The sequence below is a fragment of the Lycorma delicatula genome, chromosome 4, assembly GCF_047948215.1.
Source record: "Lycorma delicatula isolate Av1 chromosome 4, ASM4794821v1, whole genome shotgun sequence".
Taxonomy (NCBI): Eukaryota; Metazoa; Arthropoda; class Insecta; order Hemiptera; family Fulgoridae; genus Lycorma; species Lycorma delicatula.
Window position 1 is genome coordinate 18,746,270 of NC_134458.1, and position 22,523 is coordinate 18,768,792.

Below are 22,523 nucleotides of genomic sequence, written 5' to 3' on the forward strand. Positions count from 1 at the left end.
TGTTTTATGGGCAGCGGGGCAGAAAGAAAGCCGGCCACTGTAAGAAGTGTCGGTACGGATACGGATCTCGTAAAGACTTCGGTCAGAGGAGCTGGCGGTTGCAAGACCGGCGGTGCCTGGGCGTCCTCTTCCCATTCATGGTTCGTGCTGTAAACTGGGAAGGAGCAGTTTATGCCATGTCTTGCGGTAATAAGCGGGGTAGTGGCTGGGCATGCGCATCCAGATGGCGAGATCTATGTACGTCGGACTCGTCCGTCCTATTCTGGCAGGGGGCCCCGTGATGTTGAGCGCGTGTACGGTGCACAGTTTCAGCTTAATATAGAGCTGAGTCTGACTTCTCTCGCATGCACTTTCCTTCAGTTTCGTGACCCCTCTCGGGAGACGGTTTGTGATCGGTGCCCGGGTGTGGTAGGCCGGAGAGTATGCGGCGTCCGGGGAGGGGCTGTGAGGGCTTTGTGAGCCCTGGAACACCCTCACTGACTCCCTGCGTACGCTTCCTAACATGGATTGAGTTCAAGGGTCCAAATATGATAGTACCCCTATATTTTTTGTTTGTTTGCTAGCTTTGTGGTCAAACGTTCTAAATTTTATATTTGTTTCATTTTCTCTTTACATTTTTTCGAATTCTCTACACGATGTCTTCTGATAGTAGTGATTGTGCGGTCTCCCTGGTAAGGCTGGATAGTGAAAGCCAAGGTTCTGCGGCAGGTGGGGTGATATCCGGCACCTCGCCGCAGAATGGTGAGCCTCTCCTGCTGTTAGAGCGGCAGAGACTAGAAAGGTTGTGCTCCGATGTGCTTAGCGCATTGGAGAATGACAAAGCGCGTAAGGTAAATAAGGACACCATGGACAAGGTCGATGGTGCCCTACGTGGCATACGCACCTTGCTCGAGGACATACGCCTCAAACAAGCTAGGCTGGTGGATCAAGTGACTGGCCTGCAGCAAGCCTCGAAAGCGGCGGTAGGTGGCGTCCGGGCTCTGCTCGCAGAGCTCAAGGAGGCAGTTGTGGCTGAAGTCACTTCAGCCAGTGCGTCGTCCGTACAAGGGGCGACGCAGAAGGAAATGGTAACCATCCGAAGGGAGGCAAACATGCTCTCCTTCGCTGAGGTGCCAAGAAGGTGCCACCGGCTATTAGGGCCAATAGGAGCGTCCCTTCTGCTGTGCAGAAGAAGCCTCCGAGAGTTAGTCCGACTGTGTTCTTGTTTCCCAAGGATGGAAGCAAGATGACCACGGTCGATCTAGAGAAAAAAGCCAAAGAAGTACTACGACCGATTGCGGGCACGACGCAGGTGAGACGTGTTAAGCGCATCTCCGGAGGAGTTGTGCTGGAGGTGGCGAATAAGATTCAATCGAGTCTTGTTCTAAACCAGCAGTGGGCCAAGGCTGGCATAAAAGCCAAGGCCCCGGTTAAGAAAGATCCGAGGGTACTGATATACGATGTGCCGTCGGACATCAGTAAGAAGGACTTGCTAAGGCAGAATGCCCAGTATATGTCGAGCATTGCGGAGGAGGACCTTGAAAAAGAGTTCTCCAAGAGGTTGCATCGCCTCAGTCGTGCGCGCGATGCGTACACTGTGGAGGTGGAACTAGACATCGTTTTGATTTAGGAGCCCTATTGTATACGAAGCCAGGTCCCAGGACCGCCAGGAGCTAAACTCCTACATACGAGCGGAGCTGACGACGTATGGGCTGCTACTTTTGTGGCGAACCTGGTCTACGAGTGGTTTTGGTATCGCAGTTCTCGACTGCGCACTACATATGTAGCGAGATCAAAATCGGGGGGAAAGCATCTGTGTTTTCAATGTGTATTGTCAGTATCGTGACCCGCCAGGGAGATACATTGACGTGCTACGGCGAATTGCTCGTACGTACGAAAATGCGAACCATATCATCGGATGTGATCTTAACGCGCAATCGGCGCTTTGGTATAGCGATAGAGCTCCTGACAAAGGCAATATGAGGAGGCAATCATTGAGTCGGGTCTCAATGTGCTGAATCAGCCTTCCAGGTTTCGTACCTTTGACCCACCGGGTTGGACTAGTGGTGAACGCGTCTTCCCAAATCAGCTGATTCGGAAGTCGAGAATTCCAGCGTTCAAGTCCTAGTAAAGCCAGCTATTTTTACACGTACTTGAATACTAGATCGTGGATACCGGTGTTCTTTGGCGGTTGGGTTTCAATTAACCACACATTTCAGGTACGGTCGAACTGAGAATGTACAAGACTACACTTCATTCACACGCATACATAACATCCTCTGAAGTATTATCTAAACGGTAGTTACCGGAGGCTAAACAGGAAAAAAGAAAGGAAGGTTTCGTACCTTCGAAACTCTGCGAGGTAGTGCGAACATAGATGTGACTTTGTGTAATAGGCTACCGTTGGGCAAAATTAGTAACTGGAGGATACATCCTGTACAGTTAGCGATCATCGGATGATCGTGTGTTTAAATATTCTTTGGGACCTGGTGTGAGAGTCGCTCCCGCTGTGGAGGGAAGGCTTCTCACTCGGAAAGCGGATTGGTGGAAGTTCGATGAACTGCTGCAAGTCACTAATTGTGATGAGGGCGGTATTCTCCCAAACTCGGTGTCGCGTATTCAGCGACGGCTGATAGAAATAGCAGAAGCCTCAATGACGCGCGCAAGAGGAACTGTGAAGTCTTTTGCCTGGTGGTCTAGTGATTTAGATAGACTACGGCGGATAATGTATAAGGACCGAAAGCGGTACCAGCGGTGTAGGAACCCTGATAGGCGGGCTGTCCTGCTAGAAGCGTATAGACAAAGTAGGCGCCGGTTCGTGAACACGGTTTATACGAAGAAACGTGCAGCTTGGCACAAGTTCGTAGCGGATAACAGGGGAGATCCCTGGGGTGCAGTGTACAGTATCGTAGTGAGTAAAAAGATGCGAGTGGCACCACGTCCTACGCGCTTCGAGCCTTGCTGCCACCGGACGACGAGCCATGGATGGGAATTTCCATTGAGAGCTCAGAGTTGCGGTCCGGAACACAGGCCGCTGCTCTGAACCTGTCGGGGATTGGAGCTTGGACCAGGTGAAAAGGGCAGTTTTTACCTGGCTCAATAAGAAGGCGCCGGGAATAGACGGTATTACCGGTGAACTGATAGAGCGATCTTGGGATAGATTGCAGGACCCCTTGGTCCGACTTTATAATGAATGCTTGCGTCAAGGTGTCTTTCCTACGGAATGGAAAGTAGGCGATCTCCGGCTGATTCTTAAGTCTCTTGACTTGGATAGAGCTGCCGTGAAGTCGTATAGGCCAATAACGCTTCTCCCAGTGATTGGAAAAGTGCTTGAGGAACTGATTTCCAGCCCCTTGAGCTCTTCCAGGCTCGTGGGGCGTTCAGTGAACGACAGTTTGGTTTCAAGCGCGGTGTTGGAACGACAGACGCAATCAGTTTCGTTGTTACAAATGTCAGGGATACCCGGTATAGAATGGTACTCGGTATCAGTTTGGACATAAAGGGCGCCTTCGACAATGCCTGGTGGCCGTCTATTCTAAACGGCCTACTGGGCGTTGGATGTCCGCGTGACATCTATGAGCTGATTGTTGACTACTTTTGGGATAGGGAGGTTCGACTGACCATCGATGATGAAACGCTGCCGAAAGAGCCAACGAAGAGTTGGCCGCAGACGTCTGTCCTCGGACCGATTTTTTGGAATATAATTATAAATAAATTGCTAAATTCGGATCTCGGTAAGGGATGCACAAGCATCGCGTATGCGGATGATATACTGGTGCTTGTAGAAGGCGACACTAGAGCCGAAGTAAAGGCAAGGGCACTGCCCTAAATGTAGTCTCGAACTGGGACCACGAGGCTAAGTTCCAGTTCTCACCAGAGAAAAGTAAACTGATCAACCTGAAAAAGACGAAATCTCTTTCGGTGAGCCGGAACGTGAAGATGGGTGCTGTTCCGTTGCCATACGCGGAAAAATTAAAGTACTTACCTATCTGGATTGGGGAAGAATGTAGTTTTTCTCTCAATGTAGACTATCTTTGTGACAACGCGCTCGGTTCACTTGTGAAATTGAAAAGTGTCTGTAATAGAGAGTGGAGCCTGGGCGTCCGGGCGTGCCGGGTGATTTGTCGCACAATATTAGAGGCGATACTGGCGTATGCGTCACACAGCTGGAGTGACCTAGCGAGAAAAAGGGTTTATCGGAAAAAGTTGTTGCAAACGCAGCGCCTCGCTATCATTACCGTTTGCAAATCGTATAAGACGACTTCGGCGGCAGCATTGTCGGTTCTTTCGGGGGTAATCCCTATTGATCTACTAGTAGTTGAACGTGCTGAAATTTATAGGCGTGTTAAGAACGGTGAGAATAAGCGTTCAGTTCGTAAGGAACAGCGAGAGTTGACGCTGCAAAATTGGCAGGCTCGCTGGGACGACGCGACCACTGGTCGGGTGACCTACGGCTTCTTCCCTGATGTGGCGGAGCGAATTAAGTTGAAGAGACAGGATTGGTATCATTATACCTCCCAATTCCTAACCGGCCACGCAACTTTAATAAGAAATGGTTTGACTTCGGTCTTAAGGAGAGCCCACTCTGCGACGAATGCGGAGTCGATGAGTTAAGTGCCCACGTGCTATTTGACTGCGTGAAGTACAAGGTGGTACGAGATTTTACGAGTAGAAAATATCGGGATATAGAGGTAGCTTTTGGCGTGAAATGGTGGGCAGCAAGGCGGCGTGCAGGATTTTGACCGGGTTCGTACGCGAATTAGGTATCCTGCGCGGTCGAGGGGTGACCATGGCCTGTCTTACTTAGGTTAAGTCTAGTTTTTAGTTAGGTTAAGTAAATTTAGTATTAGCTTTTAGCATGAATGCTACGGCACCCAGGTGAGAGGACTACTCGGAGTGATCAACAGGTAGGGTTGCCACGCTACAAGAGGATTCTGGCCTTGGACGCTGAGGTAATATACATGCCCACACGGCACACGAACAACTGCACAAGCGTACATACACAACATCGGACTAGTCCGCTAGTCGGAAGACATATCCGTATGGCTGAAAACGCACTCTACCCAAGCTGGACCACCACAGGAAGAAATATATATTCTGCATGTACATCTAAATACACTTAACCGGCTTGGTTGCATTCACACACACTTTCTATTCTATCTCATAATTTCTGTTTCCTTCCTATCTGGGACTCCGAATCTATATGTGTTCGCTTTCGAACGAGCTCGGCTAGTTAGGAGCCCCTGGGGAAGTTTTTCCAAGCTTCTGGTCATGCTGAGAGGTACCTCCACGTGGTCTCCGCTGAGCAACGGCGTCTCTCTTCCTAGAGTAAAGTTAGGGCTCTATCTTTGATTTGTGTTTTTGGCCAGCTACCTCTTTCCAAGCTAGCTACGTAAATGTAGATTCTATTAGATTCAGCGAATTTCCAGTGGCGTTCGCTAGACGAGGTTCCAAACTTTCGATCCAACGTGGGAGATGAGTCTCGTACTCAGGTATCCGGGGATCGGGAGTGCGCACCGGGTCGTATAAAGTGACCCAAGGTCACTTTATACGTCACGTTATATTTGGAGGTGCCGGAAGAGTGTGCTCACCTCACCTCCCAAGGCGGACCAGAACTAGTCAACACTGGGGTTTTACATAACTATAAGTTAGTGGTTAGTTTCTAATGGTTTGCTGAATTACATGAAACACATTCATGTGGTAACACTTTCCCAAGCAGTTACATAGTATTAGGGTTCGGGGGCGGAAGGTTATAAATAAAAATAAAAAAAACATCTATATCACACTTCCCCTGCTTGGTCACATCTTCTCATTTAAGACTACTTTTTTTTTCTTCGTCTTACGCCCCTTTTTTTTCTTTTGCTTCCCTCTTCCTTTCCTTTCTGGGAGTTTGAGTTATACTTGCCCATTCTTGGATGGACTTGACTAACTGGAAGTCCTTGGGGAAGTTTTTCTAATCCTCCGGTCGTGCTGAAGAGTACCTCCACGCAGTCCCCCCTGGCAATGGGGTCTCCCTTACTAGAAGTAGAATCATTTCGTTGTTTTACTGTCTTCTGAGCTTTTTTTGTAAAGGGGCTTTGTTGTTCTGATTTCTTTAGCTAGCCTGTAAATTTTTACTTATAGAGTAATGTGATTTAATGTAGTTTGTGGCGAGTTCTTTTACTCGCAAGTTTTATTGAGACGACGGCTAAGCTCTGATGAAGAGTGACGGTTTTACTACTGATGAGGGTAGTACAGCATCCAATGCGCTTCGATGCCTGCTGCCGGCGGATGAGTTCAAAACTGATAATTACTCCCATCGGGAAATAAGGAGAAGGGTTGAATTGGTTGATAATTGTTTGGACCCTGTAGGGGCTTGGAGTGAAGGCCACGTTCATACTGCGGTTTTGTCCTTATCGAATAAGAAAGCGTCTGGCGTTGACGGGGTTACAGGAGAGTTGATTAAGCGAGCTTGGAACCGGATTCGGGATCCTCTTGTGCGGTTGTATAACTCGTGTTTGGAGCAAGGTGTTTTCCCTACGGAGTGGAAAATTGGTTATTTGAGGCTTATTCTTAAGTCTCTTGACCTTGATAGATCTGTGGTCAAGTCGTATAGGCCTGTGATTCTTTTGCCAGTACTCGGGAAAGTACTAGAGAAATTAATTGCTTTTCACCTTCAGGAGCTTTTTGAAGCTCAGGGTGCGATCAGTGAACGGCAGTTTGGTTTTGGCATTGGAACGACCGACGCGATTAATTTTGTGGTTACCCGTGAACGGAAGCGTTAGCATAAAATTATAGCGTGCATTAGCCTCGATATAAGCGGAGCTTTTGATAACGCCTGGTGGCCTTACATCCTTAACAGTCTACTGGACTTGGGGTATCCCCGGGACACCCCAAAAAATAAATACTTGATAAATAAATAAATAAGTATTTAATAAATTAATACTTGATTATTTTGAGAACAGGGAAGTTCGGTTGACTATTGGAGGTGACCTAGTGTCTCAAAGACCCTCTAAGGGCTGTCCGCAGGGGTCTGTCCACAGGCCGTTGTTTTGGAACTTAATTATCAATAAACTGTTACTCACGGATCTTGGTGAGGGGAATACATTTATTACCTATGCGGACGACATTCTCTTGATTGTGGAAGGTGATACTGGACTTGGAATTGAAAATAGGGCTTGTTCAGCTCTGGCGGTGATTTCTGATTGGGGAAAAGCGGCTAAACTGCAATTTGCACCCACTAAAAGTAAACTTATTAGTTTGAAGGGTACAAAGTCGTTATCGGTACAGAGGATTGTTAAAATGGACGGGATACCGATTCCTTATGCAGAAAAAATTAAGTACTTGTGTATCTGGATTGGCGAGGAGTGCAACATGACGCACAACGTCAATTATTTGTGTGATAACGCTCTTCAGTCGCTTGCTAACTTGAAAGGAATATATAATTGGGAATGGGGCCTGGGAGTTCGTGAATGTCGTGTGATATATCGTACAGTTTTTGAGGCCATTGTAACATATGCTGCTCGCAGCTGGGATGCGATTAAAAGACGCGGGTTACGTGAAAAGTTCCTGCGTACTCAGAGGTTGGCTCTTATTACAGTCTGTAAGTTGTATAAGACGACATCGGCTGCTTCATTACCTGTTTTATCGGGTGTGATTCCAATTGATCTTTTGGTCACGGAGCGTGCGGAAGTGGCGAAAAGGGTTAAAAATGGTGAGAGGAAAAGTGTTGTTCTTAAGGAAGTAACGCTTACGAATTGGCAAGCGGGTTGGATAATGGTGTTACGGGTCGGGTGACCTACGAATACTTCCCTGATGTCAAAGCTAGGATGTCATTGAGGTGGAAAGACTGGGATCATTGTACATCCCAATTTCTCACGGGACACGGTAATTTTGCTAAAAAGCTTTTTGATTTGGGTCAGCGGAGGGATCCTAATTGCGATTTGTGTCAGGTCAATGAAACGAGTTTTCATGTTCTATTTGACTCCGCAAAATATGACTTCATTCGTGACAAAGAGAAAGATGCATATGATGAGATCGGAATTCGTTTTGGACAGCCCCGTGACATGGTGGGTAGCAGGACGGTGTGTGAAATTTTCACTGAGTTTGTCCGTGGAATTGGTGTTCTGCGCGATTGAGGGCTTACCTGACCTGACCTGTTCCACCCTTAATTTTAAGTTTGGTTAAGTTAATTAATTTTTTCTTTGGCAGCTAGGACAGCATTACTTCTGTTACTTCCAGGGGACACTTTTAACTTCACACATAGGAACAGGGGGGAGGTTTTTTGACATAGTCCTGAAGTCGAAGTAGTGGTGCTGTATAAATTAAAATAAAAAAATTAGGAAAAGGGCGGAAGATATAAAAAAATAAATAAATAAATAAACCCACATGGATTGTTACACACACTTACATGCAACATGCAAACATGCAAAAGACACATGGGACACTCATGCGACTTTTTATAGGCTGATACTTATTACTAGGATACAGGGTGTTAATTGGTTATAGCTTTATAAACAAAGCTAAAAACACGCATACATGTGGCTACACTCTTCCCCAAGCAGTTACAATTCAGTGAATGGGGCGGAACGATTTAATAATAAAAAAAATTACGCCTCCACCGCTTGGCTACATGTTCTTTTCCTGCTTTCTCTTCATCTTTTCTTCCTCTATCTCTTTCTTTCTTTCTTTTATTTTCTTCCTTTCCTTTCTGGGACTTTCGCATTATACTCGACCATTTTTAATGGTCTTCGCTAATCGGAAGTCCTTGGGGAGTTTTCCCAAGCTTGTGGTCATGCTCAGGAGTACCTCCACGCGGTCCCCACTGGGCAACAGCGTCTCACATCCTAAAGTAGAGTCTTTTAGATTTTTTGTGTTGTTTAATTTTGTTGAGGGGCTTAGCCGCTCTGTTTTCTTTACCTGTCCAGTAAATTTCCTTAAATCACTAATGCAAATTTAATTTTGTTTATTTGCGAGACTTTTGCTCGCAAGTTTTATTGAGGCGACGGCCAAGCTCTGTGACGCATGACCGGCGAATTTCCAGTGGCGTTCGCTAGACGGGGTGCCAAGCCCATGATCCAACGCGGGAGATGAGTCTCGTACTCAGGTACCAGGGATCTTGGGTGCGCACCGGGTCGCAGTCTATGACTCTAGAGGCGCCCCCTCGGAAGCGAATGCGGTCTAAATTTCAGCGGGGAAATCGTACTCAAAGGTGACTGAGTACGAGCGGTATTTTGCGGGGTAAGCATCCGTCCTGGCGGACGTTGGTCATAGGCTTGGGGACCCCGGGTTATGTCAGTAATTCGGCCTGCACACTGCTGGTGTGTAGTGTGTCGCAGTATGGGCACAACTCGCCGATACCGCCTGAACAGGGAACACCGGGGTAGCGGAGAACGCTAGGTTGCAAAAACCCGTCAAGTCTGTAACCTCGATTAAACTCGGTTTAGAGTGGAGCAAATGTGATGCCTAGGAAACCTTCTACCACTGCAATACCACTGACTTTTCACCTCCAGAAAAGTTACTTGTAAAAAGGATTTTAAAAACACGCTATCTTGGTCGCCTGTCCGGTGACGGGCAGGAGATCTGAGTTCGAGTGTAGCCGGACGAACCCGAAGGGTTCTGTGTGTACAGACAGCCCCGTCGGTGTAGAAGTGGGTCCCGGAGGTGAGTGCTTGGATGGAGTTCTGACACTAATACGGGCACCATGCATGGCTGTCCCCTTGTGCGGTTTGTGCTGTATTGGCAGCAGAGCGGGAAGAGAGCCGCCACTTAAAACAGTGTCGGTACGGATACGGCCCTCGTAAAGACTACGGTCAGAGGAGCTGGCGGTTGCAAGATCGGCGATGTCCAGACGTCCTTCTCTCTCCATTCATGGTTCGCGCTGTAACCTGGGAAGGAGCAGTTGCTACCGTGTCTTTTGGTAATGAGCCGGGTAGCGGCTAGGCATGCGTATCCAGATGGCGAAATTTGCGTAGGTCGGACTCACCCGTCCTATTCCGGTAAGGGGCCCCGTCATGTTGGGCCCGTGCACGCGCCCAACATGACGTTGAGGTTAAAATGTTTGAGGTTAAAATGGAGCCGGGTCTGACTTCTCTCGCATGCAGTCGTCAGGCTTTTCTTCAGTTTCGTAACCCCGCTCGGGAAACGGTCAGTGACCGGAGCCTGGGTGTTGTAGACCGGCGAGCATGTGGCGTTCGGGGGAGGTTCTGTGAGTGCCTTGTGAGCTCTGGAACACTCTCACGAACTTCCTGCGCACGCTTTCAAAACTACGGTGAGTTCAAGGGCCCATCCATGAAAAGTACACATAATTGTTTAATTTGTTTGCTCCCTCTGAGACCAAGCTTTCTTATTTTCGTATTTTTCTGGTATTTTTTCTTCCTACTACACGATGACTTCCACGACATATGCAATTTCCCTGGATAGATTGGCTAACACGAGCCAAGGTTTGGCGGGTGCTGGTCCAATATCCGGCACCTCGCCGCAGATTGGCGAACCTCTCCTGCGGCCAGAGCAGGAGAAATTAGAGCGACTTTGATCTGATGTGTTTGGCGCATTAGAGAATGATAAGGCGCGCAAAGTAAACAAGGAGAATGGATAAAGTCGATGGCGAAACATTCGTTTCCTGTTCGGCGCGATGCGGCTGGAACAGGCCAGATAGGTGGGCCAGATATCTTGCTTGCAGCAGGCTTCGAAAGAGGCAGTAGTAGCCGAAGTCACTTTGGCGAGCGCATCGTCGTTCAGGGGGAATGGGAAAAAAATGGGGACCATTCGAAGGAAGGCAGCTATGCCTTCCTTCGCTGTGGTAACCAAGAAGACGCCGCCGGCCATCCGTGCTAATATAAACGTCCCTTATGCGATTCAGAAGCAACCCCGACGGGCCAGTTCGGCTGTATATGTTTCCCAAGGAGGGAAGCAAAATGACTTGGAGAAAAAGGCCAAGAAAGTACTGCGGCCAGTTGTGAACATCCTGCAGGTCAGGCGTCTCAAGCGGATTACTGGTGGTGTTATGCTCTTGGTGGCGAACAAGACTCCCCCAGCATGCGAGATCTCCTGCGCAGTCGAGACCGGTGGTTCATCGGCTTTGGCTGCTGTAGGATCATTGATCATGTGTCCCCGTTGCACTGCATTAAGTGCTTCGCTTTTGGCCACTTGGTCAAGCGATGCTCGAGTGAGTCTCTCTGCCGTCCCTGCGGTAAGGAGAGTCACAAGATGTGGGACTGTCCTGTTACACAGGAGAATCAACTGACCTGCCTTAATTGCACTAGGGCCGGCAAGTCGGGTGAAGAAGTGAAGCATGCCACCATCAGTGTAGACTGCCCGGTGAGGAGGAGAGCCTACGCCAGGGAGCTGCAATGCACCTCCTATGAGTAGGCTGAAGATAGGCCAGGTGAATGTATCCCGTTCCAGGACCTCCCTCGACAACTACGTTAGAATCGCGGAGAAATCAAAATAGACGTAGTATTAATTCAGGAGCCTTATTGTATACGTAATCAGGTCCCAGGGCCGCGAGGATCAAAAATCTACATAAGAGTTGAGCTGGCCACGTATGGGCTGCCACATATGTGGCGAACCCGGGTCTTGAAGCACTTTTGGTGACACAGTGTTTGACTGAGCACTATGTATGTAACGAAATCAAAATTGGTAGGGAAAGCATGTTTGTTTTCAACATATATTGTCAGTTTCGTGACCCGCCAGGGAGATACATTAATGTACTGCGGCAAATTGCTCGTACGTATGAGAATGTGAACCTTGTGATCCTAGGCGATCTTAACGCGCAGTCAGCGCTTTAGTACGGCGAAAGAGTTACTGACAAAAGTAGGGCATATGAAGAGGCAATCATTGAGTCGAGCCTCAATGTGCTGAATCAGCCTTCCAGGTTTTGTACTTTTGAAACTCTACGAGGGAGTGCTGACATAGATCTGACTGTGTAATAGACTTGCGTTGGGCAAAAATAGTAATTGTAGGATACATCCTGAACAGTTTAGCGATCATCGACTGATCGTGCTTAAATTTTCTCTGGGACCTGGTGTGGGGGTCGCTCTCGCTGTGGAGGGACGGCTACTCACTCGAAAAGCAGATTGGAGATGAACTCCTGCAAGCTACTGATTGGGAAGTAGAGGCCTCAATGCCGCGTGCAATAGGGGCATTGAAGTCATTTGCCTGGTGGATGTAATGCAGCCTATGACATAGGGTCAGATATCGCGTCGGTATGGTTTCCCACGGTATACCCGATTTAACGTAACTTATGTAATGTATATGTACATAACAGAACCGCCGTAACGGAGATGCAGTGACTGATTTAAAGCGAGATTTCTGTAGTCGTTTTGAAGGTATGGCTTAGTCAAACAAGGCAAACAAGGTAAACAGGTTTACCAACGATAAAACCTGGCGAAATGATATTTTCTAAACCAAACTTAATCTTAAAAATCTGATGTGGAGATCACATGACTTCTTTGTACGCCTATTAAATTGCATATACACATTTTTTTCTAAATGAAAAATACATAAAATTTTATTTCATTAATAACTTATGATATTTTTCTGTTTTTTATTGTTGTTATTGCATTCTTATGTATTGTATTTTTTTTTACAATCAGAGGTTAATAATAATTAATAAATCAATATATTTAAATTAAAAGAAAGAAAAAAAAGGAAGTTAAGTCGGTTTCGAACCGATGTGCCTTCCCGTTGTAAGATCCAAATATATCATTAATTAAAATTTTATTTGGCTATAACTCTGGAACAAATGAAAATAAGTACCACTTATGATATATCGTTAAAAAACTCTCAATAAAGGCTTATTATTGCAGTTAAGAAAAAGTACAAAAATCCAAATTTGTTTGATTTTGGACTTTTTTGGACACTTTTGATCTAGTCGATTGCAATAAAAAGGGGAGGTGCACAACTAGATGTTACAACAGTCCTAAATCCAAAATTTCAACATCCTACGGTTAATTGTTTTTGAGTTATGCGAGATACATTCATACGTACGTTCCTACAGATTCACGCCGAAACTAGTCAAAATGAATTCAGGGATGGTCAAAATGGATATCTCCGTTGAAATCCGAAATTTTTCGCGATCACAATACTTCCTTTATTTCGTACAAGGAAATAAAAATGAAAGCAGTAAATACTCGATACGGACGTTCTCTGTTAGCCACTGTATTAACAGACGCCGAAGGGCAGTCCTTAATACAGTCCTTATTGCTTCTAGTTAGATACGCTAATGCCTTCACCGATGAGGAATTAACACAGTTTAAAACCCCAGAAATTAAGTTACGTTACAACGGTATAATTAACAAATCACACAATCTGACAATAACAGAATAATACCGCATTCCATATAGATTTAATGAGTAGATGCAGTAATAGTAGTTAATTAGTAGGTATTAGTAGCTGTGTTGTATGCCGATGCAGAACTAGGTCGATTCAGTGCGTTATAGTGGAAGCGAATACCGTGTGATCTAATTGCGATATTTATAGAGGAGTTAAGATTACATATATTAGATCAACTAAAGTAATTCATGAAATAGAAACTAGAAATCAGACGGATGTAGATTAGATTAAGCGAATTACAGTAGAAATGTACGAGTATCTCGTATCTCTCTCGATTTATATATTTATTTTTATAATGCGAATGAAATAAACGAATTACATCGTCAGTTTTGTTTTTACGGTCGACTATTAAAATGTATACGGACTGGTGGTACTTTCTTAAAGATTGTTATTATCACGCTTTCAATCGGTTCACCAAACAAGAGGCAGAAACTAAGAGAGTAAACCTCAGCAAGTTTGGAGCAAAGCGCTATAGTAATTCTCTAAGGAATGAGCTTAAAGATCTGCTTTTAAGTTATGCGGTATCATCCAAAGCATAGAATTTTATATCACCTCGATACACCTTACCATTCGGTAGCTACTCTGATGACGTCACAGCATAGCAGTGCCTCGGTAGTAGCACAGTTCACGGTTATACGACGTCATAAAGTTAGTAACATACCTCCATACCTCAAGGTCGTATGACGTCACTAAACTTTAATCGTTTCTTCACTGTATGGAATGGCGTTGGGGGTAAAATCTGTGCTAATATCAACACCAGACAATATCCCTTATGCGCTCATATTGACTCAGGTATCTGCCGTGACAGCCTTTAACATGGATTTCGTCAAGTCGATCCTGGTGACCGAGTTATGTGCTAATTTAACACCAGGCACGACCCCTTGTGTGCTAACACCAAAACCAGGCGACTTCCTTCATAACCTCACATACACTCAGGTTCAGCCCCTAACATAGATCACACAACAAAGGGGGAGGGGATAAAATCTGTGCTTGAAGCGGTCAACTGTATCTACTCCGGTGTGAAGGCGCTTGATATAACTGCAAGAGAACGGAAGAAGATTAGAAAGTCGGATAGGTGTAAAGATGAAAAAAAGTTTTACGTATGAAAAAACGTACGTCTACGTTTCACTGTTACGTTCAGCGATTTAATCGGCTTCAGTAAAAATCCTTTGCACGGCACACAACAATAATAAACACGAGACTGCAGATTTACTGAGGATAAATATATGTTTTTTTTTTAAACTAACACTGAAAATCTAGACTGTTCACAGTTACTTTCTTTAAACTATTGCAGAAACATAAGGACATGGACCGATCGATAAAAATCTAAATTAATTTAGTATACCTCTAAAAATATGAATAAAGTACGCGAGCTGTTCAATAATAATTGAGAAAAAGATAGTTTTATACGATGGCAAACTATTCAGAATATCTATTATGTTATCACTGTTTCTGACGATATAACGTGTAATGTCTTAGTCGTCGAACAAATAGCCTGATCAAAAATAGCTACATTAAATGTAATCTACTTACAACAAAAATAACAGCGGTAAATTTAAAATGTTTATTAAGTTAAAAAATAAATTTCATAACTCTTTAAGTACGTGACTTAAAAACTCGGTTTTGAATCCTTTATTTATTATTAGCGGTCGAAATTTAGAGCGATTAAAATTTCGGACCAATAACGAAATAGCGGTCGCAAATCTACAATACAGAACTGTTTATAACTGAAAGTAAACAGTGCGACGAGGATAATATCCAGGATTCTTAGGATCAATAATTATATAAAAATATCATTTTTAAACAAACTCTTTCCTCAGAACTCTACAGTATACTTGGTATAATAAAAATTTATATTTTTTGATATCGGAGTATCCAATTTTGAAGTATGAAGTACTTTTTACCTATAGACCGCCAGAAGAATTTCAAACAATTTTGATTTTTTAATAACTGCAACTACCGTCACCGTTTTGTATTCTTCAAACAGTCTTTTACTCTGTGTCACTTGCATTATCGAGACGAATTGTTTGATACCTAATTCATAAAAAAAATCGGTGTAGCTGTTCGAAGTTACAAGAGCGCAAAGTTACACTCGCACAAATAATTCACCGTCTGAATATATAACTTTTGGTTCTTTTGTGTAGTCAGATAAAAATTATAAAAGATTGTGGTTTTAACTGAAGTTTAATTATACAAGAGAGTTATTCTTGTAACGACGTGAGAAATATTACACGGTTTCGTTTCTTGTTTTTTCATACAGTAGTTTACGAAACTAATTTTATTGTGCAAATAATTATTATTTATTTTCCCGGCGAATATACTTAGAATAACTATATTAAACGGGAAAGTACGGTGATTCTGTCAAAAATGGGTTTTCGGGTTTTTTTGCAAATCTTTACGTTTTAAGATCAGGCGAGTTCATCTAGATCGAAAAAAAATTATGCATATATCAAAACTACGTAAGTATGTGTGTCGCACTGCTTTTGACCTTATATCTCAGGATCGACAGAACCGATTTTCTTCAGATTCGGTTCAAATATTTCTATATTCGGGGCATTGTTCGTATTCATTTTTTTTTTCAAAATTCGTTTAGGAGGTAGGGAATATCACGAAAAAACCTATTTCTTCAGAGACGATTATTGAGAAAATGTTATAGAAGTGAATTTTTTACCTACAATTCATATATAAAGAATCCAAAAACTTATTTTAAAAAAAACAACTCCCCGACTCTTAAAATTGAAGTATATGTTTTATTTATTCTTTCGCTTTATCACCCTTCGGATTAAATATTTTCAAAACGTTTTTGAAATATGTTTGATATATATAGAGCTATCGAGAAACGTTTACAGTTTTTTAAATTATAAACCCTTGACCTTAAATGCCGAAAAAGTTTTTGAAAATTTCCTTTTTCTTACTTTAGCCTTTATCGAAATGAGTGTTAGATTTTACTTAAGCGAATCCGTTAAGCTTAACCTATATATGTATATTTTAGGAAACATTTCCCCCGCACCGCTAAAAAATTTATATCCTGCATAATTGTTTTTTGTATAACCCTTTTAATTTTTATTATTAATAGCCGGGAAAGTCACACGATACTTTGTCAGCTCTTTTTTAAGTGCGACAGTCATTTGAAACCACAGATTTCAAACCGATTTATTGTTACCCGTGAAATCTGAGCTGCAGGCACAGGTAACGTATACGGAATCGAATCTGTATTAGTTCAATCCGTAGATCGGGTTGATAAAAATCAACTTGATTTTATCAAAAGATAAAATTCCTTTTAACAGAATTAGAAGAGGGGCATAATTTTAACGGTTACGTAGAATTTTAAGGTTATCTTGGTATTTTTATCGTGAGATAGAATTCGTTATACAATATAATAGTAATAATAATTCGTACTACGATGCGGTTCAATCTTTATCTAATCATATTCTACCTTAGAAACGATTTACCAGTAGTAAGCTACTTGTTTATCGATAAAACGAAACTATAAATTTTGATTTATTCGTTATCAAGCTGCAGTTATCATTTATCGAAGATAAATTATATTTATTAACGTAAATTATTCCTTCTATATGTCTACGGTTTGCCGTTACTGTTCCCTATACAGCTTGTAATAGCAGGAAGTAAAGTTTAAAATTCGTGCTTTAATTTTCTCTATATTTTTGTGTTCTTGCTGATTCAGATGCTTAAGAACGGTTATAGATATTTTAAAACTACGTTACATTTTTTTATGTTGACCTCAAACAAAACGGTAAGAAATTTATCACGACTTAATTTAAAAAAAAGTTAATTATAAATTTTTAACACTGTATTTCATTTTAGCGTTCAATAGATTTATTAACAAGTAAAACAAGACAATTTTCTTAATTTTACTTGTACGATTACTTTTTATCCACGCGTAACTTTGAGAATCTCAGAACTGATTGCGATTACAGGCATCTACTGATCGCGAGTTTTAGGGATTTCTTTATGATGCTGAAACTATTCTATATGACTGCTTTATTTAAATAAAAAAAAGGTTATCTTTAACTAATAAAATAATTTGAATTAGAAAGCGCGATAAAATAATATTTTCCATAAAAATAGAAGCGCCTTCCAGTTTTAAATCGGTACAAAATTATTCAGGGAAATTATTATTTTGACCTGCCGCGGAAAAAATTCTATAAAACTGAATATTTGCTTAGACATATTTTCTTCTACAATAATATTTAACAAGCCGTGTCAGATCTGACCGATTTTTGAATACTATTTAGTAAAACGGTGTCTAAAATAATCCTTTCTTTTATAATTACATACCCCTCATCAGATTAGTTTTAAAGTAAAGAACCGAAATGTTCTTAGCAAAAATGTTCATGAAACAGTTTTTTTCTTAAAACTAGATTCTTGCAGCAAGAGGAATTTTAATTTTAAGAATATAACCACGACAAAGCGAATATTCTACCCCATTCTTTTGTGTCTGTCGTATCAGGAGTCTGCTGGCCGATTAGAGGCCTATTTGTTCTGTATTTTCTCCAACATCTTTACCGAATGTACCTTTATCGAGTTGTAAATCTTTCCCGAATAAAGATTCGGTGTTAAAAAAGACAATTCTATATTTTTTTATTTAACCGCTAGAAAGCGCGTATATAAAATCGGGAAAATCTAAAATGTCAACTACATACAAAAAAAACCTTGGTTTTAAAATTCCATTTACAGCCAAAGTTTGATAAATAATGAAGAAAAAAATTGTTTTCGGACGCACAGACTGCCCGTAGGATTCTACATACAATAAAGGAAATTTCTGTCCTCTGATTTACATTTAGAGTAATAAATCCGATGCGAGGGTTAAGACGGTTCACGGCCCGGCTGGACGGGTTACATTTTATCGGTAACGATTCTTTTGTACCGTTATCGGGTTCTAATTAACAACAGTCCTAACCTGGCGATCAAGAGGTAAGATCAAGAGGCCCAGCACATAAAAAAATTACAAGGAATGCGGCTACCTAAGGCCCTCTAATAGAAAAAAGGCTTCAAAAGAAGATTAGACATAGGATAATATCTTTTTGAAAATCGTGTAAGTCAATCGGCTGAAATTTACAACACAAAACCGTCGAAGCGGCGCAGTCTCAGAGGGGTCGCTCCGACATTTATCCAGGAATATTTCAGCGCTTGTTCGATTGCGCCGAGCCGACCATTCGGTAGTAAACGGTAAGTAAACGTAAAAAAAGTTAATTTTATTATTTTTGTACGTATCGATATGCTTACCCGGCGGTGATACGCAGCTATTGCAGCCGTTTACCTCATCCGTTTTCCTTTACCGAAGACATCATTTAATCGTCTCTTCTGAATCATCCGCTCCCCTTACCGTCTTCTTCTTGACGTTCCCCTTTTCTTTCTTCGTTGTGAAGTCCACCCCCGAACCTTTTGTGGCGGCCGATCGTCACGCGTACTACGCGCGTTCCCGTACCCAAGCTGTTACATTTCCATTTCGACGCGCGCTCTAACGACGAGTCTATTCCCGTTTCTTCCGTAATCCTTCGGTTACTTACAAGAAGATCAATCAGAGAGTCCTCTGACATTTTCTTCAAAATATCATATTTGTCGTGATTCTTCTTTTCAGGTTTTTGTTCGACGTCCAACCCTCTGCGCAGTATGTAACTTCACTCTATAATTGAAGCGAAAACTTGTTTTTTCGTTTTTTAAACTACGCTGGAGTTGCAGAGAACAGAGAATATACAAGTATTTATAACACAGTATTAAAATTTTACCGTTATACCTTGACATTACTTATAGAAATTAAGGCTATTTGGTTATTTAGTATAAATACTGAAGTACGATAATAGATTTATTTTACTACATCGTACGAGTATAAAAAGGATTACTCCTTTTTTATGGATATTATAATTTAGTTCACGATTATCTTACGATTAACATTTTTAACTGTAACAAAGTTTTACGTGTTATTAACCGACCGATTCAGTGAATTTATGTTTAATTATTATTATTATTTTTTACGACTGAAAAATTTTTATATTTGTATTTCAGGGTCTAATCGTAATATTACTGTCTACGTATAACGTAGCGCTTTGCTCAAATAATATTATTTATAAATATAATGAAAGGATCGATTTTAAACAATTTCTTCATAACGAGTTACATAGAGCAAAAGTTGAAATAACAAAAAGTTTTCTGGGATCGAGTCACTTACATAATAAATTTAAAAGAGGTAAGTATACCGAATTGAATTTATAATATCGTTATGGGAGGACGATCGGTTTTAAAGGTATATTATTTTTATCGAATAATTAATAATGCGACTATTTTACAGCAGCGTAAGAGAAAAATGGACTCTGAATAATTATTGAAAACAGTCGCGATCGATAATGTGTGTGTATTTTATCGACAGAAAGACAAGTAAAGTTCCAAGGAGGAAAATGTGGCCCTCCTCTCCCTTATAAATTTGATCTCGATGAAAACCAGTGTCATATAGATTTATTGCCGTGTCCTGCTTCATTCCGCTTGTACTTGTAGGTATGTGTTGAATACGGAATAAATCGGTGACAAGATCCGAGTCTGTTTTACTTTAAAAAAAAAATTAACTTTGCTGTATTCTACACTATATATTATTCATTTAATTTACAAAAAAATCCAAAGTTTTTATATTTAAGAAAGCAAACTACCAAATTGTAATTCAAAGCTGCGAAAAGGAGGACGGTCTTATTTTACTTAATTATACTTTTGATAAAAAATGTAAAATTTTTTCTATCTCTATTCTCAATTGTCAATCGTACACGACGTATTGTCGATCGTACGTATGCGAATTATACCCGAATCGAATGAAAGAAAAAAGTTAAAATTTAATGAGAAAAAAGTAATGAAGGTTTTTCTAAAGGTAAAAAGTAAAAAAAAAATTCGTTGAAAAAATAACATTTTATTAAAATCAAATTAAAATTTTTGCCCGCGACTACACCAAAACGTAGCGTTAAAAGATTTTCCTTAGCCTAGTTCTCTTGATGCAAGACAATTTATAATTTTTCCGATAGCTTAACAAAATACAATACATGCACGACTGTACGATACAATAGGTCAGTAAAACAAAGAAAAGATATAATCCGATTCTCTCGTAACAATATTAAACGGTTGAAAAAACGAGTTGTAAAAATGAATTTATTTAAAGGAAAGCGATAATGAGGTCCCCGGCTTGAGGGAGACCGATCTTAAACTTAGTTTATTTTTTTTAACTTTTTTGTCCGAATTACCTTACTCTACTCAAAGATTTTTGTTCTCATGTCTACCTTGTATGGGTAGCGTAATCTCTACGTACATTATAAATACCAGTATTATAAAGACCGATGAGGTATGCGGTCGTGAATAAAAATTGATGTTTAGACATCAAACGTAAAGTTTCATGTCTAAACATTATAGCTAATAAAATGATATGATTGCAGCTGAAATTTGCTTGCGATAAACACGCAGCAGTATGCTTCGCTAAAGATTAAAGAATTGAATTTAGAAAAAAAATTCATTTCTAAATTTAGGTATCGCTAAAGTTGTTTAATGTAGGTTTTTCTTCAGGAACGTCAGATTTAATATCTACAATAAAAAAATGTTAAACTTTGCTGGTTAATTAATACATACTTCTTCTACAATTACTTAATTATTCCTAAATGGTTTTTCAGATATTAAGATGTTTTAAGTGTACAAAGCATTTTTATTAAAGATCATCAAATTTTAGTAAAAATTTATTTGTACTGATATATTCCTTAAGCATTCTAGTGTTTATTTGCAGTTTTTTAACTGGAGAAGTCTGAATTTAATAATTGTTATTGTGTTAACCGTTTTGAAACCGCTAAAAATACTAGTTGCCGTTTGTGTATTATAACACTGCGGCAGCTGCATCGACTGACCGTGACCAGAAAGGGCTCTAGTTTGCTCATATTCCTTTTCGTCCGATCGAGTGTTAGCCACGATACAAAGTAAACAAACCTGTGTAATACACGACGAACAGTATCCCAGTGATTTCATTCTTATTAATTAAAACGGTATCTAAGAGACTCGCATTACAGATCGGACGTGAATGAAGACAAATACAGGTAGATAATTTTTCCTAAAGCTGATGCGACGATTAAAAAAAAATTTACTCCTGCCCAGGAAGTTACTGCGGCTGCATGTTCTTTCTCGTTACGTACGACGCAGAAGATTTGTTCCGAAGCAAATCGTAGTGTTTTCGCTAGCGTAATCGACCGACCCGTTATTTGAATCTCCTAAGAAAAACATTTTACATAAAAATCGGGTTACGGAATCAGACGGTCCGATAAATCCGGTGTTCGGTTCAGAAGTTCTACAAGCGAGGGCAGCACCCGATGATTACAAAAATAAAAGCGGTTTTGAGCGATAAAATAAATTTCGGTGGATCTAAGCCCTCAGTTCCGGTAATTAAAAAAAAAAACTGCTGTTTGAATACCGAAGATTAATGACGCTAGGAAATTTTTATTAGAAAGAAGAGACGTTGTCGCTACAGGAATTAAATTCTTAAGAAAAATGCATTCTGTAAAAAAATAAAAAAATATCCTCGATCCGTGGTTTACCCGAGCGGAACTCAGGTGAATCAAAATCATTCCAGAAATTATGTGCGGCAGAATAATGCAAGCAGCGGTTGTCTTTGAGTTCCTCTCGGAAAAGAAACACGATTATCTGCCGCGCCAGATCCTTCAAGCTTCAAGGTTTTATACAGAGAATGCCGAGAGTTAATCTTTTAATCGAATCGCAAAGGAGATTACCACCAGGAAACAAACAATAAAGTAATGTTACGCTAGAGTGATTTATAAATTTGCTGCAAAGTTTGGAAGAGGCCTGCGTAACGGTTACGAATAACGCAAGTTACCGTTCTGTGCTTCTAGACAAGAACCTAACAGAAATAAAAAAATTAAGCAAAATAAAAAAGTTAGAAATTATATCCTGGTTAAACGAAGATAACGCACAGCATGACGCTTATCATACGAATCCAGAGATCCTGAAGATTGCCGATCGGCACCGGCAGAATTACCATATATACGAGCCAGACGAAATCGCAGTACAGATGGAACACAAGGTAGTAATTCTACCACCTTCCTACCGTAGGTAATATAATCCCTTAGAGCTAATTGGGATCCGAATAAAGGGAGAGGTAGAAAAAAAAAAAAAATTGAAATCGAAGGATAAGAAATTGTTCGAGGACGCTTTAAAACTAATGACGATAAAGGACTGGA

General features: G+C 41.3%; 1 protein-coding gene across 1 annotated transcript in view; it reads left to right on the plus strand.

Annotated features, from left to right (window-relative positions):
• Nucleotides 1–16,905: 16,905 nt before the first annotated feature.
• LOC142322572 (uncharacterized) overlaps nucleotides 16,906–22,523 on the plus strand; it is a 111,423-nt gene continuing 105,805 nt past the window's right edge. The window contains exons 1-2 of the mRNA XM_075361647.1: nucleotides 16,906–17,047; nucleotides 19,321–19,501. Coding sequence (XP_075217762.1) covers nucleotides 16,979–17,047; nucleotides 19,321–19,501 — 250 coding nt within the window. The 5' untranslated portion in view covers nucleotides 16,906–16,978. The remainder of the gene's footprint in view (nucleotides 17,048–19,320; nucleotides 19,502–22,523) is intronic.